Raw genomic sequence first — 18,309 nt, 5'->3', positions numbered from 1 at the left:
TATTCGTGCAAGAGACGATTTACGACAAGCCAACATGTCTTGCCCGCAAAAGATCCCAAACTGCAGAAATGTAAGAGAGTGGATATGCACCTTTTTCAAGTCGCAAAATTCAATACAAAGAAATGTTAGTAGAATGTCCCAGTTTGAGGAGAACGTAAACACCAATTTGTATAATGATAATGTATTTAATAATTTTTTCAAAATTTTACAAAAACAATATAAAATCACAAACTTTAATATTTGATCGCAATTACAAAAAAGTTAACATAAAGGTACGTAATTTAGTTACGATGCCAAATATGATTACAATAATAATTTTATATATCACAGCTAATTCTATAATTGTTCCAATCAGTTCACAATTATCGTTCTCAAAAATTAATAAAGTATACATAGTATTATTTCTCAGTAACACGCTATACAAATAGTAATTTGTAACATTTAATTTGATGTGTCAATTGATACGTGATCGCCAGACGAGATAATTTTTTTTTTTTCATTCGAATGTGGTCCACTGACTTTGCGAACTCACCTTAGCCGTATTATTAGCCGGTTGAAATGTGTCGAAGTTAAAGTTTGCATTGAAATGATTAAAATCTAGCCCGTACTCCTGTAGTAAGTCTTGGTCGTTTCTGTTCTCTTTACTTAAAGTTGTGCTGCCATTCTGCTGAATACTTCGAGGTTCGTGATAGTTATAGAGGGGATTCGACAGACAAAGTGGAATGTGATTGTCCGCCGAAAAATCTAAGCTGTTTTTTAAATACGAACTTTTACCATTGCTGCTTTTCAGGGGGTCAAAGTCATCGGTGTCCGATGTCGAATCCAGTCGTATTAAATCTTCTACAACGTTATCCTTCTGTAATTACAATGCGGTGATTATGGTGTCGGTTATTGCTAGTAGCGACAGCTACCTTTCGCCGAGGCGAAATTGTAGGAGGTGACAATTTAACAACATCGACAGTATGACGATTAGCAACAAGGAAAACAGGGTCCCCATTCTCACTTCGACCTCCACCGACCACAAAGGAGGCGGTGCCGAAGAATTCGTTCTCAACCGACGAAGCGCGTGGAGGTACGGGAGGCGAGGAGAAAATGTCGTCGGGTGATTGTAGGAGATTCTGTGTGTCTTGAGATTTTTGATTTGGAAGAAATAGTTTCGTGGTAGGAACAGTGATAGGAGCGCCACTTCGCGAGGGGAAAGCCCAGTGGTCTGGGCTCGACAGAGGAGACGTGTGCTTAAAATTCTCTAAGCTTCTAACCGGTTTTAACTGAAAGCGAATTGTTAGCCACATAAGCAAGCGGACAAATATGAACGCAAATGAAATGGTATACCGATCGATCCACGGGAGGAGTGTCGAGCCGCAACTGAAGTAAATCTTGCATTTCTGTCATTAAGTCTATTCGAGGAATGTCTAATCCGGGTGTACCACTTCTCGATCGATCACTGGTGTCGGGGGACAAAGGTTGTGAGATCGGTGTAAGAGGGCTGTAAGCTCTGTAAATGATGAGTGCAACACGAACTGCGCATGTGTTAACTTTTTACCGTTCACTAGTGGATGACTTAAAATTTAATGAATCCTTCCTGTAGGTGGTTGTAGGCACGGAAAAACCAAGCGACCGCCTTTTACCTGTTGGCGAATTAGGTGCAGACCGGGGTTTGTCATTCGGGCTGTCTAAACCGTTTTGTAGCTGCTGTGGACTTTGGTTCTCTCTTAATTTCGACCTTAGGCCTTTGTACGCACTTTTTACACCTTTGCCTCCATCTTTCACCTACCGAATAAATTCGCCACATTCATTTTTTTGATATAATTCGCGCATCCCCCTATCAAAGCGCACTTACCGTCTTTACGGCAGATTTCATGGCCGGATTCGCCTGAAAACACACTAATCCATCGACACAACGTGACAATCATTAACGAACCTTCTCCTTAACGCTCTTAAAGAACGCCGTACCCTCCTTTCTCATGGTCGACGTCCATTCCCTATACTGCTGCTTCAGCTTCGAACTGGTTTTCTCCGAGTATCGACAAGCCTCGATTTCGAACTCATCCGAAAAGCCCAGGCCCGTATTGAGCATCTCTAGACGCTCTTCTATAAACTAACACATATTATTATCGCAAACGTTCGCCGGGAAACAGCTCGCGCGCACCTGTTGGAAGATCTGCAGATGCAACATTTGCTTGAGGAAAGGCTGCAAGGTGACCGGCCGCGAGTCGATGAATTTGTCCCTGTCGAAAGTGACCTTTTCGCCGGGCTGAAAGTGCAGCGCCTCCCTATAACCGCCGATTAACTGGACCAAGGCACGTAAAAAAGCTCTCGAAACGCCGTCTCCGAGCAAGGCGGATCTGTTCTTCAGCTGCTTCTTCAGCGAATTGATCTACGCCACCACCGTTGGACTTAGAGTAGCATTAAATACGTGATAAAACACTTACTACTTCCTGTGGTAAGCTGTTGAGGTCATCAAATGGAGTTTCTACAGTATTCGCATCGGCATCTAATATCACTACATCACCAATTTCGTGCCTGTGGACCTTCTAAAATAACAAAACAGCGAAATTGGTGCGAGACTATCGATTTTGAAACACTATCAAGACTAGGTCGCTTTTGATGAAAGGATATTCAACTCGCAACAGTTTTAATTAATGAAATTAGTTAACAACTTCCGTTTTATCTACAATACAATTAGATATAAATAGACAAACCCTTAAAGATTGCTCTAAATTAATTAGATTGCGTGTCAAATACCAATTTAACTTTTTGTTCAACTAATTTTAAAATATTCTCACTGACATTTAACATTATAAATCGTAATAGACGGAAATTATTGCGTTTTTATTAGGCTAATTGCATTTCATGTACATCGTAAATACTGATCTCTGTTTCCAAATGTATTAGGGTGACATGCCTAAAATGTACCGAGAGAAGATTTCGATTTTTTGATTAATAGAATGTGTATGTACAACAGTATTTACATTTCAGAGCAACGACGTCGATTCTGCAGCAAAATTATTCAAATGTGAAGGAGCCAAAAAGGACGAAAATGCAGCATGCAGGTTTAACACAAAATAAATTAAATATCTAACCTCATTTTAATCACACTTGTAACACGGCTTTAACGTGTTTAATTTCATTTAAATTTACACCATTCTATATTTTTCAGTTCGGAGGCGTAGGTTACTGCCAAAAGGCTAACACCAACTTAAACTTACACGCTCACATTACGACGTGCAGTTGGTCTCGCAAGGTCCCAACACCAACTAATTTGCATTCTTCAAACTGCAAAACCTCGATAACGCTTATTTCAACTGAAGGTATAGGATTTTTATAACAAAGGAAAATAATTTTAGTACAAAACAATCGTTTCTGAAAACAAGGGACTTCCCTTTCAGTAATGAATTAAATAAAACAATACCTACCCTCGATTTAAACGAATTCTCTAAAATATCTTTGCACTTTTTCATATTTATTTGTGCGCGACTGTTATGTCTCTTTTTTATTTTGACCTATATCATGCTGGAAAATGTATATGCAACCGTCTACTATAATTATAATCCTTTTAGATGGACGGTTATTCTATTTTCAAGAGAAATCTATTATCTACGGTTGAATTGTTTCTCTTATACAACTGTAATTAAACTTCTGTCATTGTTATCATTTCCTCCATAATTAAGGACAGTTACTGTTTAGTTACCGCCATCCACAGTTTTGAATTTCAACGTTTTTATCGTAAAAATGAATTGTTTCTAAGAGAGAAATGTATGGGGTGGTAAAAATTCGTTGCTTACCATTGTGATTCATCACAATGAGTTATACTGTGTGGTTTAAATGTTGCCGCATGTGAATTTTTTGAAAAATCTTCGAAAATAATCCAAAGATCATTGAGAAACTAAAATGTAGTTTTCATTTTTCCTAGCTTAAACGGCTGAACCTTCTATGGGCACTTTTTCGGAGAATCTCACGCTGTTATCAGAACTTTCATACATTAGATGTACAAGCTGCAGGCTTTCTTATTTCTTATGGACGCCATACTGGATTTTTACGGAATGATATAGAAGACAAAAAAGAGAAATAAAATTCCGAGTGTAAGAAGCTTCAACAGAAAGAAGTAAAGGCGACAGTGGACCCTGCCTCGGAAGGAACTCCCAAAATTGTGTGCTATGGGTGTGGCTCGCCAGGCGTAGGCCTGTGCAAATGTCCAAAATGACCCAGACCATCGGGTACAGCGGAACAGAATTCCCTCGCAGTTTTTTTTCCACAACGATCGTTGACTTCCCGTCCTATTTACCAATTACGACTTGTGGATGCAATGGTGTAGGATGAGCGGATTCCGGCGCTTCATATAACATCGCTGGTGTAGTATATTCTGGTTGTTAGAAGTTGGCAGTCCAAGGAGTGACAATGAACATGGCGTATGGACTACACCTCCATGTATTCTGTGCTGAATAAAGTTTGATGTACTACAGTTTTATCTTAGTTAATCCGTTAATAAACATACACAACGCGGGTAACAATCCAGGTAACGAAACAACAACAACAAGATAGTACAGCTGGAACAGAACTTTATCATTTGTTATCAAAAATGGGATACAAGTTTCTGAAAAAAAAAACACTCAAATTGATGTTTGCTAAGGGTGTTTCAAGAGCGAAAGGTTCTGGAAGGTACGGTACGAGTTCAGTTAAAAGGAAGATTATTCCATACCACATTCGACGTTTTACTTCATGAAAATCTTGAGAGGAAACTGTTGGGTGTTAATTTTGTTAGAGGCGCCATAGTGATTCTGAATCTACCTCACAACCAGTGATGTTTTTGCGACAACTTGCCGAAACGATTTCAGTTTGTGTTCTAGGAACACTAGATACTGCATGTCTTAATCATCTGATTAAGACGAGTAACCCAAGACAGGATGAAGGTCAATGAACTTCTTGATAAATGTCAAGTGTCTTCAGGATTGGGAGGGGGTGGCAACTGAAAGAACTTTGTGCCACGCATTACGCCGTAACCGTACTTGAAGAAGCAAGTTGTTTCCCTCTAGGAAACGAAAAAAAAGTGCCCATAGAAGGAAACCGTCCATTTCCAACCCTTTAAACTGGGGAAAAAAAAATTTGACATTGTCAGTTTTTTTTCGGTGATATCTCAGTCCTTTTCAAAGATTTTTAACAAATTTAAAATGCGTTTTTTAGTTACAAAAAAGGGCAACCTTGCCCCCATTTGACCTACACTGCATCTCTCACCGGTACCCCAGTGATCAGCCACGAATGGAAGAAATTTATTATGAATTTTTAATTTGTTTAAGTAAAATTGATTCATTAATAAAATCAGGAGGTTGAAACAAAAAAAATTCTATTCAACTTTGTACAGGGTGACCAAATAAGAATGCGAGATACTGTATCTGGGAACCTGTCCATCGTAGAGGCTTGCGGTAAAAAAATTTATTACTAAAACGGCCACGAGAAAAGCCTGGAAAATATTTGTAAGTTTCTGCAATGGCCGCTAGGGGGCGTAACTGCAATCTGGAATCTAAAAAAATGATTTTTCTGTGAATTCCGTATTAACCTAACAAAAAAATGTCCAGTCTTTGAAGTTGACAATAATCTGAACCTTTTTTGTTTGACAATTTTTCCTGTATCTCTAAAAATGAAGTGGTGGGGGGTATTCAAATGTTTCCGTAAAGAACACCCTGTATCTTTGAAACGACTGAGCCGATTTTAACAAACTCGGGTTAATTGAAAAGAGCTATTCTTCAGCTACAAATATACCATTTGAAGTTTTTGTTAGTTTCACATATCACCGCTTGATGGCCTTTTTCGACATTCCGACAGAAATGGTTAATTTTCTCAAAAAAATTAAATGCGTTGGTTTGATTTTTTTTCATGAAAAAGTAGCTAAATGATGAATAAACAAGCTCGCGAAAACCGCATCTCGATATCTTGTTCCTAACCTAAAATTTAGGCCAAAGAAAATTTTATAACCTCAAAATTTTATTTTTTTAAGCTTATTTTTCCGAAATTATTTTTATTATATAATTTGTGCCCCTAAGGTGGATAGATTTAAAAAACGAAACTTTTAATGCCGCCGTAAATGCTCCAAATGCTGGCCATCACGATATAAAAAAATATATATATATCTCTCTCAAGATATCGCGATGCTGTTTTCGCGAACTTGTTTAGGCATCATTTAGCTACTTTTTCATAAAAAAAAATCAATGCATTTAATTTTTTTGAGAAAATTAACCATTTCTGTCGGAATGTCGAAAAAAGCCCTCAAGCGGTGATATGTGAAACTAACAAAACTTCAAATAGTATAATATTTGTAGCTGAAGAATAGCTCTTTTGAACTAACCTGAGTTTGTTTAAATCGGCTCAGCCGTTTCGAAGATAAAGGGTGTTCTTTACGGAAACCTTTGAATACCCCCCACCACTTCATTTTTAGAGATACAGGAAAAATTGTCAAACAAAAATTGTTCAGATTATCGTCAACTTCAAAGACTGGACATTTTTTTGTTAGGTTAATATAGCGGAATTCACAGAAACACCACTTTTTTAGATTCCAGATTGCAGTTACGCCCCCTAGCGGTCATTTCAGAAACTTAAAAATATTTTCCAGGTTTTGCTCCTGGCCGTTTTAGTAATACATTTTTTTTACCGCAAGCCTCTACGATGGATAGATTCTCAGATACAGTACCTCGCATTCTTAGTTGGCCACCCTGTACATTATTAACGTCATCTGAATTAACCACACTTCCATTCATATCAATTTTCCTTCTGTTATCGATATATTCGGACTTAAAGCTTTGACTCCACCAATAGATATGTCTCGTCCAGATGTTCCATTTTGCATCTGTGAGTATCCTTTCCCGACACCCCATTCTCTAGATATTCGCACTTAAACTGATAACCTATCCAGCAAATATGTTTCTTCCAGACGTTTCATTTTCCCATGTGAGTACCCTCTTCAGACACTTTTTGCCTTTGTGTGTCCTCTCGTCCAACACTCTGTTCTCAAGATATAAGCAATAATAACTCTCGAAAAGATCTTGAAGAGGATAGCAGAAATTAATTCCAGCTGGTGGGACTTTTCATTAGACTACCAGTTTTAACCCCCCTCCTCCAATTGCAAAAATGTAAGGAATTATAATCCATCCCGATAATAGGTCGTGAAGAAAATCGATAGTTGGTAGAAATCAATTTCTTTCGTTGAGACCTTTCATTAGAACACAAGCACTAAGCCAGTGCCCCCCCCCCCCTCAATTTTGATGAGGAAAGAGACCAAGGTAAGGGCGGTAGAAAACAGTTCCTTTTACTGACACCTTTAATCAGAATGCCATGAAAAATAAAATGCCCCCCCACCCCGCGATCACGAAAAGGAATCGTGAAAGACATTTCTATTTTGTAACAACCAATTCCTTTCAATTCACCCCCCTCCCTCCAATTTTCAAAAGTTTTATTTGCCACCACTAAAGACATGCGTATACAAAATCTGGTTGTCCCATGGATGTATAAATTATGCATGTTTACTTTCAAAAACAGCATCTCCGGAAATAATAAATGGGAGTGGGTTCCCTTAAAATAATAAAATTTGTGGTACACCTTCAAGGTATAGGTTACCTCTGAAAAATTCCAGGCCCCTAGAACAATTCCCCTAAAAGTAGTTCAAGACAGCAGAAGTGGGACAAATCGCAAGTAATAGCACTTTTTCAATTCTTGAAAAATGCGCTAAAAATGAGGTTGAATCTAACAACTCTTTTTACCTGGAAACTAAGGAAATATGGGGTCTGTCATTTTTGTCTTGACCTATCTCTTGATAGGCTACGGCTTGGATGCACGCGCGATGAACGTATTCGGTACGCGTCAACTCGCCAAGGGCGACTCGCCACCGACTGACTCGCCAACGGAACAACTCGCCAACAGGACAACTCGCCAACGCGACGACTCGCCACTGCGACAACTCGCCAACGAAATATTTTTCCCTGTTTAATGTGTCGTTCAAATAACGATGTGATTGTCAAATTTTCTGTTCAAATAATAATTCGCAGAAGATGTCGTTATATCAAAATGCAGTAATAGAAACAGGTATAGGCGGTTGGGTCTTCATTCAAATATTGACTACAATTTTTCGATAAACTTTTTTTTACAAAATTAGGGAAATTGACTATTGCATTTGTGGGATGCATTTGTATGACACATTAAACAGGGAAAAATATTTCGTTGGCGAGTTGTCGCAGTGGCGAGTCGTCCGTTGGCGAGTTGTCGCGTTGGCGAGTTGTCGCGTTGGCGAGTTGTCCCATTGGCTAGTCGGTCGGTGGCGAGTGGTCCGGTGGCGAGTCGCCCTTGGCGAGTTGACTGTGTCCCAACGTATTTTACACGAACTCGGGCTATTGATATTTAGATGCGCGACCAAGAAGTTGAATACCGTGTGTGGTATGGTTGGAAGAGGGAAAGTTTTGTGAGTCGAGTGGTTTTTATTCCCAAGGGGCAGGAGGCGTTATAAGGGGTCCAGACCACGAACTTACAAATTAAGATGGACTGCTGATCAAACAATTGCATAGAGATAGAAATGACCCTAGCATGGGCGCGGCCATGATGTGCACTTTTTACTTATTTTCTAGGGGAATTTTCCTAGTGCTCAAGTGTTGAGACTATTGCAGTCTTGGAAAATGACATGTGTCACAGTAATTTATTTATGAAATGTGAGGTTAATGCTTGTTTATTAGTTGATTTGAATTTCGCGCCAAGTGAGTGCACATCATGGCTGCCCCCATGTAGGTGTCATTTGTCAATTCAGCATTAGCAGTCCATCTTAATTTATAAGTTCGTGGTCCGAGACTGACGGCGTTTGATAGGTGGTTGTTAGACTATAATCTATAGGCACCTCACTGGAAGGGGTAGGGTTGCCGCATTGATTGCGTTGAATTCCGGGGCACCATCCCTATGTGAACCAACATTATGACCTGGTAAAAATATACCACATTTAAAAATTTAATGGGTAGGTACTACCTCGATTGTCATTTTCATTTTTTTGGTCAAAAAATTGCTTTTTTGTTTCTAGTTTTTTTTATTGTTGTTATATTAAATTTGTCATACATACTACTCCAATTACATGTTTTTAACGCACAAAATAAAAAGAACCAACAGAAAAAATATTTTAATAAAAAACAAAATAAAATAAAATGTTAAACATGTGACAATCAAATTTAACAAAAGCATGTTTTTCTGGAACAAAAACCAAAATATTAAACAACGAACTAGAGAGCGCGGCGTGATTGGTTGAATTACTTCACTATAACCTCAGACAACACACACAGGATGTCACAATCACACGATCGAGGTTTGTGGCTATTTCTTTTGGTTCATACAGTGTCGCCACTAGGTATTTGGGTTTGGGCAAGTGTAAATTTTTATTCAAGACGTTCCGTTATTTTTTGTCCGGGATTTATATATGAAAAACCGGGATCCGGGATAGTGCAGCTAGTTCAATCCCGGCCAGCACAAGGTTAGGTGGAACTCGATGTTAGATCGTCGCCATCCAAGGGAGGCCTTCAGATGATCATGGCGTAACTTGGCGCGTTTTTGCACGGGGATATCAAGAAAGAACCTGAAGTTCATTTTTGGTAGGGTTACCTCTCAACTAAAAAGAGGACGTTGAAGTACACTGATATTGGGGGGAGGGGGGGGGGTCCTTGATCCCTTCTTCGAACATTTATAAAAATTTTCAATTTATTCAAGAAACAAATCATCATACAACTTAAGCGAAACGATGTCCGACCGCGGCCTGGTGCATGGAGGTTATTGCGTATACGCCGGTACGGTTATACTTCACGTTGTACAGGGTGAGTCAACGATTGCGCGGAGTAACTTAATGCCTTGAAGATAAGATTTTTCGATAAGAGTGCTTTTGTATTATGATCTGGTTGAATATTCTCCACATTTTAAAAATATTTGGAATTATACAGGGTGCGCCTACAAAGTAGGGCGCCAAAATGGTACATTTTTTTAAATAGAATAAAATAAATAGAATAGAAATAGAATGCATTTTTGAATTCTACGTGTAATTGTACGTCTTTTTTATTATATGGTTAATATCCGAAAGGCTAGTAGTTTTAAAGATAATTCGATTTTTAAGAAAAATTGGGCATTTGCAAGCGTCAGTATATTGTCAAAATTATTACTTAAATTTTGATTCTAGGTTTTATATCTTATCCTGGGTTAAGTAAAAGTCAAATAAATACATCTACTATGAAACATTAAAAAAATAGCTTACAGGGTGTTTTTTTTGGTAGGTCCAAAGTTGCAAAACTTCATATTAAAAATCTCACTTTTTTTAAATGGAACACCCTGTATATTTTCTGTCATCTTTTAACTCTTTCAAAAACCTTCAACTTTTGATAATAATGTCCTATACCTATCTCTGATAGTTTTCGAAATATATTGGTTTTCCTGGTTAACATAATAACGAGGTGGCTATGCAAAAAAAAAGGCAATTTTTATCTGCCTCTAAACAAGCACACGCACCGCATGGATTTGGAAGTATCACCATCTTGTCGAGGATGTTACACAGACGAGGAGAAGGTCTTTGTGAATGTCCCGCTCTAGTCCAACTGAGGTAATTCATGTTGGTGGTGTCCTGGTCGGACATGGTTACAATAAGAGCCACTTCTCCTTCCAGCATCCTTAGGTTCATCTCATGTGTCAAATGCCTGGAGTGACATTGCGGGGTCGGACAACTGTAGTCAGGGAAATAGAGCAAAGGGCTCAAATGTGAGGCATAAGTACGTGTGGACTTAGTCCACCCTCCCATCAGAAATTCAGAAAACAATTACGGAGATGGGCCACTCCACTTTGGTTTTGATAGGTAATAGCGCATACGAGTCAAATCGGGTGAGTGGATACACAATCTGGACAATCGGGTTAGAGGGAGGAGGAAGCCTATTAAACCTTAACATGATGTTTATTCGTATTTCACATGTGACAAGTGACGAAGAAACAGGTTCAATTATATTTCTTATTCATTAAAACATGAATATACGCAAAATACAAAAAGGTTATGGAATTTACAAAGTCGCCCCCCGCGAAAAACAATTGGCGTGACGTCGTCTCTCCGCAAATGAGATCTAAGTTCAATTCGAGTTGTTTGTTGTGTAGTTAGAAAACTGGATACCTACTAGCAACCCCCTCTAGTTTTTCATTTGATCACATTGTATAATCTGAAATGTTCTAATAGCCCAAAATTTTCAAAGATCTTCAAAAACAATTTGTTTAGATATACAGACACACTTTTTCATAGGCCACTGGTGCTGAAACAGTGAAGCTGACATACACCCAGCGAAGCACTACCTAGCAGGTTGGATTATTTGCATTTAGCTTTGACTTTTTCGAACAGTTTATTTGATTAGGCGAGAATGACCTTGAAATTGAATTACAAAGTACATATGTAATTTGGAATTACCGAGAACTCATAATGATAAAATGCTATCATTTAAAGCGGCACAATTTTAAATTCAGCAATTATACGAGCGTGATCATCTTTTTCTATGACAAAACCACAGGTAGCAATAAACGTCACCACTTACATTTTAATGCTCAAATTAGATACCCACATGTATATTTATTATAAGCTGAGAATCCAAATTTAGATATTGATCTTCCGAATAATCAATACAAAAACAAATTATATTTAGAGAATGTAACTTTTAAGGTGAAATTGTGATAATGGAAATTGTTAAAAACCTACCTGGCGAACAGACAGGCACGATTTTTCAATTACTAAATTTGGAACTTGACCGACACAAGACTTTGCATAGAATGTTTGCTTTCCAAATTGATTGTTCCAAGAGGTGAACGTGCCACGTACAAGTAAAGAATATCATCTTCATGTGAATTTTCGTTTTCACACAAACATTTCAAGTATTATAATAAAAATCAACAACCATGAAAGATTTTATTATACAAAAGGTCGTTACCATTTAATCATATATTGGAATGTTAAAATTGAAGCCACGACCTTGTTTCCATTATTTTTGTATGGTATAAGTTAGTAATTGTGTGATATAACACAATTCCATTTCCGCCTATTCGACGGACGTGATGACAGAAATACAATGAAAAGAATGCGCATACCTTACCTTTAACACCTCGTCAGGAACGCCGATAAGGAAAGGCATTGGCGCTAACAAGTAGTCAATTAAGGCCATCGGCAGGACTGGGATGAATATGTGCTGCCATAACATCGGGTAGATAATATCATTGGCGGATTGCACGCTCGCGCTAAGCCTGGTCAGTTTTTTCGACGTGAAGATTATCCTCCTCTCGTACAGCATCGATGCGAATATCAACATCATGTTATTCGCATCCACTGCATTATAATATTCGGTAAGATTCCTCTGGAATTACAACTTATTAACTTACACCATCCCCCTTGACACCCCTACTTACATTTTCGGGTATACTGGGCAATTGAAATTGTTTCGGGCGCTCAACTGCAAACATCTACGGACAAAGAATTAGGCACACGGGGAAGAATCACGGGAACATACACTTTCCCCTTTATTAAACGTAACTTCGAACATCTTTCCGGGGTCCGGTAATTTTCTATTGTGGACATCTCGCAAGAACTCGCCAAGATCTTCCGATCTCGGGCTCTGCGTTAATACGGCTATGTTATCTAAAAATCTTTTGAATTCATTTTAATATTCGGGCGAGCGATCGAATAAAACAAAAATGATCCAAAACAGGTTAGCCTTTTCTCACACAGTTAATTCATACGCTATCTTATTCAGTTACTTCTTTAGCACATTTTTCAGGTATTGATCAGTATTTCTCAAAACGCCATTTCAAAGAAATCTCTATGCAATTGCATTGCGCCGTCTGCGCATATCTAATTTTTATAAAATGCGAGATGTTTGCCTTAACTAGAACATCTGTAGCTAAAATTTCAAAATAATATATTAATAAATAAGAAAGTATTGCGCAGCCTGCGCATGCGTACATTAATCGTCAAGATTTTTCTTGACTCAGGTGCCAGAGCTATAAGCTACCGAATGCAAAAAGAACGAACTAAATATCTTGAAAACTGAAGTGCGAATATTGTACAGGGTGTTCCACTTTCGACACTTTTGTAAGTTATCTCCGGCTTTATGGTTCAGTGGTAGAGCGTTGAACTATAAATCCGGAGGTCGGGTGTTCGAACCTGGGTTAAGGTGAATTTTTCATCTGTGGCAGAAATGGGAATTACCTTAGACCAGTTTCTAGCATTCTGTCGGCTATATAATATATATTATTATTATTACTCCGAATTAGGTTTTCCTGCAGTTTTCCTGATTCGTAAGTACCGGAGTAGTATAGAACAGCTTAAGACCTTCTGCAGAGGCAGCGTTATGCGGGTCACTTTGTAATTGAGCGCAAGCCTGTTGAGGGCCCAGAACAAGAGAGGGATAATAAATAATAAATAAATAAATAAATCTCCGTAATTGTTAGTGCTATAAAAAAGTAATATAGCCGTCATGTGCTATTTTTGGATTAAACTTAAAATGGTAAAATCAAAATTTGAAGATTCAAGAGGATAGGAGGGAGGGGGGAATAAAAAATTGTCAATTTTAGAATGATGCCATATTAAATAGATACCTACAGAAAAATGATTATTACAAAAGGTTCTTTATAATGGTTGCTGAATATACGGTCGTTTTCAAAATAAGTATACGGGGTCAAATAAAAAAGTTATCGGACCTATCCTAATTTTTTAAATAGAACACCCTGTACATTTTATTCTAAAAGGATAGCATATTAAATTCTTTGTTCAAAAAAATAACACCATTAAAAAATTCAAAGGATCCAAAAAAATTCATATTCAAGATTCAAAGATTTCAAAAGTAAAAAAAAAAAAAAATTCAAAAACATTTTTGAATTTTTTAAAAATCTTTTCGAACCTTTAGAATCAATATTAAATTTGTTATTGTTATATTTTTGAAGAGAATTAAATATGGTATGTTTTAAATTAAAATATACAGGTTAGAAGTTAGGTCCGATAACGTTTTTAAATGTCCTCGTATACCTATTTTGAAACGGCAAACATGATAAAGATTTAATCTAAAACTATAGCATATTTTTTTTAAATATACCATCCATGGATGGTATTAAAACAACTCAATTAATTAAAAAAATCAGATTTAAGATTTAAAAAGATTAACAAGTTCAAATGATTCAAAAAATATAAAAAAAAATCAAAACCATTTCTAAATTTTTTTGTTCAATATTGAATTTTTTTAGTGTTACATTTTTGAAAAGAGAATCAATATGCCATCTTTTTAAATTGAAATATACAAAGTGTTTCATTTAAAAAATAAGGCTAAGTGCGATAAGTTTTTTGACTGATCCCCCGTATACTTATTTTGAAAAAGGCAGATTATTCAACAAACATTATCAAGATTTATTTTAAAAATAATATCTACATATTAAATTCTTTTTCGAAAAATACACACACATTTCAATTGCATAAAAAAATAGATTCAAGATTCAAAAACATTATTTTTTAGTGTTTATTTTAAAAAATATAATTTAATATGCTATCTTTTTAGATTAAAATAAAATGGGTGTTCCATTTAGAAAAATGAGGTTAGGTCCAATAACTTTTCTACCTGATTCCTTATACTGATTTTGCAATAATATAACCATAGATGATATTTAAAAACACTCAATTAATTCAACAAAATTCAGGTTCAAGATTCAAACATTTTTTAAAAAAAGTTCAAATGATTAAAAAATCAGGGTTCGCCCAACCCGAAAAAACCCACTGAGTTTTTTCGGGTTGGACCCACTTGGGTTTTTCATTAGTGGGTTTTTTCATTTTGAAGTTTTTTGACTTGGACTGGTTTGAAATAAATTTATATGGCAAAAGTATGTTTCAAATTATACAGGAATCACTTTTGATTTTTACAATACAAAAATAAAACATAGATACTTCCATTTGAGTTCGTTTAGTATTAGTTAACAATTCAAAACAGTTCAAAACTTTTTTTTATTGTTGAACTCGAAAAAGTACTATTACCCACTTTTACCCGAGAAAACCCGAAAAAACCCACTTGGGCCCTTTGGGTTGGGGGTTTTAAAAAAAACCAGGTTTTTTTCAAACTCTGCCAAAAATACAACAAAAATGGACAGACTTGAATTTTTTCAAAACCTTTTGCGAAGATTTAGAACCAATATTCAATTTTTTAGTTATGTTTTGAAAAGAGAAATTAAAATATACAGGGTGTTCCATTTAAAAAAATCAGGTTAGGTCCGATAACTTTTTTACCTGACCTCCTATACTTATTTTGAAAATGGCAGATTATTCAGGAAAAATTAAGATTTAATCTAAAAATAATGCTTTTGAAATTCTGTTTCCAAAAATACCACCATGAATATTTTTAAAAACTCAATTGATAAAAAATTTTACTTATTTTGAAAACGGCAAATCATTTAGCCAACATTATAAAGAATGTTTTGTATAAAATATTTGTATGTATCTCTTGTAACTACTAGACAAATATAAGGTCATGCGAGAGACATTTCTTCATTTGCCGCCCCCATAATGTTGCCACCTAGCTTGTTATATTACAGCTTCTGGAAATAACTTTATCTCGTCGAAATTTCGCAGGAAAATAAATTGGGTTTTGGAAATTAAAACAAACTCCTGTAACTATTATTTCACAGGATTTTCCAAATTTTGTTTGGTTGTCACGTGTTTTTAAATACGGTCCTGACTTTTTAGCTACGTTTGAAAACTTACGGCGCCAGTGAGTCGTGGGATACGAGGTGATGTCTCAGGTTACTGGAAAATATTTTTGTTTTACAGTCGTCCTTATCTGTGTCGTGTGAAATTTGCAGAATAAACAGTAAATCACGCGTTCAAAGGATCTGATTGAATTGATTAGGTTGGATGAAACTGCCGAATCTCGGAATCACTTTCAAGATGAACAAGGAGCCAGGCGAAAACCAATAGGGTCGGAAACCTTCTATGGACTGCACAAAAGTCCTAGATCAGTGGGAGGAGATGAATAGGATCCATCACTGGCAGAAGGTACCAGGACTAAATTATACCAAATTTCCTTCCTTGGACCCTTGATTTATTTGTTTATTCTGGTCTCTTCTATTATTCTTTCAGATACTTACCCGTTATACCTTGTATATTTTAAAGAACAATTAAAAAACATTAAGACATTGAATGTGTACAAAAAAAATGAAAATTTAATTAGGTCCAAGTATCTCACATATAAAAGATATTTGTTTTTTTGTATCTCGCCAAATAAATGAGATATTGAGGTGACTCTCTTATCTTGAACCACTGTATATTACTAGGAAGCCATTGTACACTTAGGTAATAACGGGCGATCAAAAATGAGTTGCTGTCGAGTCGCCTTTGGAAGTTCAAGTTAAGTACGATTTCCCATGTAAACAAAAATTCCAAAGGTAACTCGACAGCAACTCATTTTTGATCGCATAGTAGTAGTGTGTGATGAACTAATCCGCCTCAAAATTGTGACTGTCCCATTTTCCACATTCATTTCTACCGACCTGATATCCCCCCAAACTTATGAAAAAACATGTATATTTTTTGTAGGAAGTTTAATCCTTTACAATTTATCTTCTATACTTTTCTTTGCATATGTGTAATAGACTAGGCCTACTTTTGCTGTCTCTTTCCTACACATACGGACTCACAATTGCAAGAGCAGTTCATATGCCTCTATCTATTTTATACCATGGTAATGTGATTGGTGAATAATAAAGGAGATATAATAACTATGTATCCCTGTGGAACAGCACTCTAATACAAGGTAAACAATGCAAGCTATGACTCAACTTTGATACACCAAGAGAATACTTTATTACTAGGAAGTAAGTAATGATAAACGTAATATCTAATAGATAGAAATGCTGCATGAGATTTCTATTTGGATCATAACAGACAGGAAATTGACCAAAACCAATCATTTCATCCAATTAAACAATGCGTTTTATAACAATTTTACAGGTCAGTAAGATAATAGCTGCAATGAAAGAAAAAGCTAACTGCTTTTCATTTGTAAAGCATATGGTCGATTATAAACTAACTGACTTAACTGCATTCTTGCTTTATAATCAAGTCAGTACAATGCATTTGAAGTAATTTAATTAATAAAGAGAACGTACTTGTAAAATGCCTGATGCCATGGAAGGTAAGTTAAGACGACCAATGCGGTTTCCGATTTGGGATCGTGCCTACAAAATCCGAACGTCCACTTCGATTCGATATCGGTAAGCACGAACGAGTAATGCTGAATGATCGTACTAAAAAGGAGCGCATTGAAAAAGGGAGTATTTGCGACGACTTCGATACAGACTTTTCGAATTTGTAAGGATATGCAAATTTAGGTACCGATTTGAGAACTTCCTCGTCGTTATACGTGTCGGGATATTGTTGAATGATCCAGGCTTCCTTGTCGGCGGTCGGTGGCACCACTTCACAAAAACATTCGAAGAAGTGCTTAACATTTTCCCTAAATAAATGCACCATTTGGTTTATTAATTAACCCTTTGTGTGAAAAAATGAGGGGGTGGAATTGTAAGAAAAAAGTACGTACCGTATACGCGATCCCATTATCTTTAATGATTTTATTCACTTATTGTTAGGTATACTGTTGATTAAATTAATTAGAGACATTATGTTATGAGACACATATTCACTTCTTCTGCGAATTGTTTTGACAATTCTAATGACACTGACTGTCAGTCAAACAGACAAGTTCGAAAAGTCATGTGATACCATTTTCAGCTACCTACTTTATCGACACTTTCAAGGATGCCAAAAAGTTTGTTATACAAAGTGATTCAAAAATCAATAAATACATCAAAAGGGACAAATTCCTTGCTACTTTCAGATAACTTTGTCACACGAATTCAAAACGATTCAATTAAAAACCTATTTCCAAACTATATTTTTAAAAACGGTTTTTTGTTAACAAAACAGTCACTTTACAAAATAATTCTAAATCCTGTAGCAACAGTTTTTTTTAGTCACTAAATGCCCGATGTGAAACAACTTTCGAAAAACGGCATTTTACAGCAACTCTTAATACCTTCATTGATCCTGCAAATGGAGTAAATGAGTGGTTCCAAAGGAATATACTATTGTAAGTAGACTACCCACGCATAAGAGCCACAATAGCCGACTTCCGTCGCATAGTTTCACTATTTATTTGACTCCTTTTTATTAAAAAAAAACTTTTTTGATATATTTAGCGCTTTCTTTCGGCTATTTCGCGATCATGTTTTTAAGATCGTGATTCTTACGATTAC

At 36.4% G+C, this 18,309-nt stretch overlaps 1 protein-coding gene across 3 annotated transcripts; it reads right to left on the bottom strand.

The window, feature by feature from the left end:
* Nucleotides 1–407: 407 nt before the first annotated feature.
* LOC116173095 (DENN domain-containing protein 1A) lies at nt 408–17,759 on the bottom strand. Of its 3 annotated transcripts, XM_031490378.1 has the most exons (14): nt 17,595–17,758; nt 17,355–17,510; nt 17,164–17,301; nt 12,531–12,666; nt 12,430–12,483; nt 12,120–12,377; nt 2,433–2,534; nt 2,150–2,377; nt 1,922–2,098; nt 1,841–1,873; nt 1,544–1,770; nt 1,333–1,495; nt 912–1,268; nt 408–856 (listed from the first exon to the last, which is right to left on the bottom strand). In XM_031490378.1, the coding sequence occupies exons 1-14, from the start codon at nt 17,609–17,611 to the stop codon at nt 497–499; spliced, it is 2,406 nt and encodes an 801-aa protein (XP_031346238.1). In that variant the 5' UTR covers nt 17,612–17,758; the 3' UTR covers nt 408–496. The 3 variants fall into 3 exon arrangements, with proteins under 3 accessions (XP_031346238.1, XP_031346239.1, XP_031346240.1); XM_031490379.1 differs by lacking the exon at nt 912–1,268 and having other exon boundaries at nt 17,595–17,759; XM_031490380.1 differs by lacking the exons at nt 17,355–17,510; nt 17,595–17,758 and having other exon boundaries at nt 12,531–12,658.
* Nucleotides 17,760–18,309: the final 550 nt, after the last annotated feature.

The sequence above is a fragment of the Photinus pyralis genome, unplaced genomic scaffold (assembly GCF_008802855.1).
Source record: "Photinus pyralis isolate 1611_PpyrPB1 unplaced genomic scaffold, Ppyr1.3 Ppyr1.4_LG6, whole genome shotgun sequence".
In the NCBI taxonomy this organism is placed as follows: Eukaryota; Metazoa; Arthropoda; class Insecta; order Coleoptera; family Lampyridae; genus Photinus; species Photinus pyralis.
The sequence above is the reverse complement of the archived record's forward strand: the minus strand, read 5'-3'. Positions and strand labels throughout refer to the sequence as shown.

Excerpts from the sequence above, each read along its gene's own strand:
- LOC116173095 (XM_031490378.1), bottom strand. Across the intron at positions 1,874-1,921 it reads TTAAGAGCGTTAAGGAGAAG|GCGAATCCGGCCATGAAATC; the intron begins GTTCGTTAATGA and ends GTGTGTTTTCAG. Across the intron at positions 1,771-1,840 it reads TGAAATCTGCCGTAAAGACG|GTGAAAGATGGAGGCAAAGG; the intron begins GTAAGTGCGCTT and ends TTTATTCGGTAG.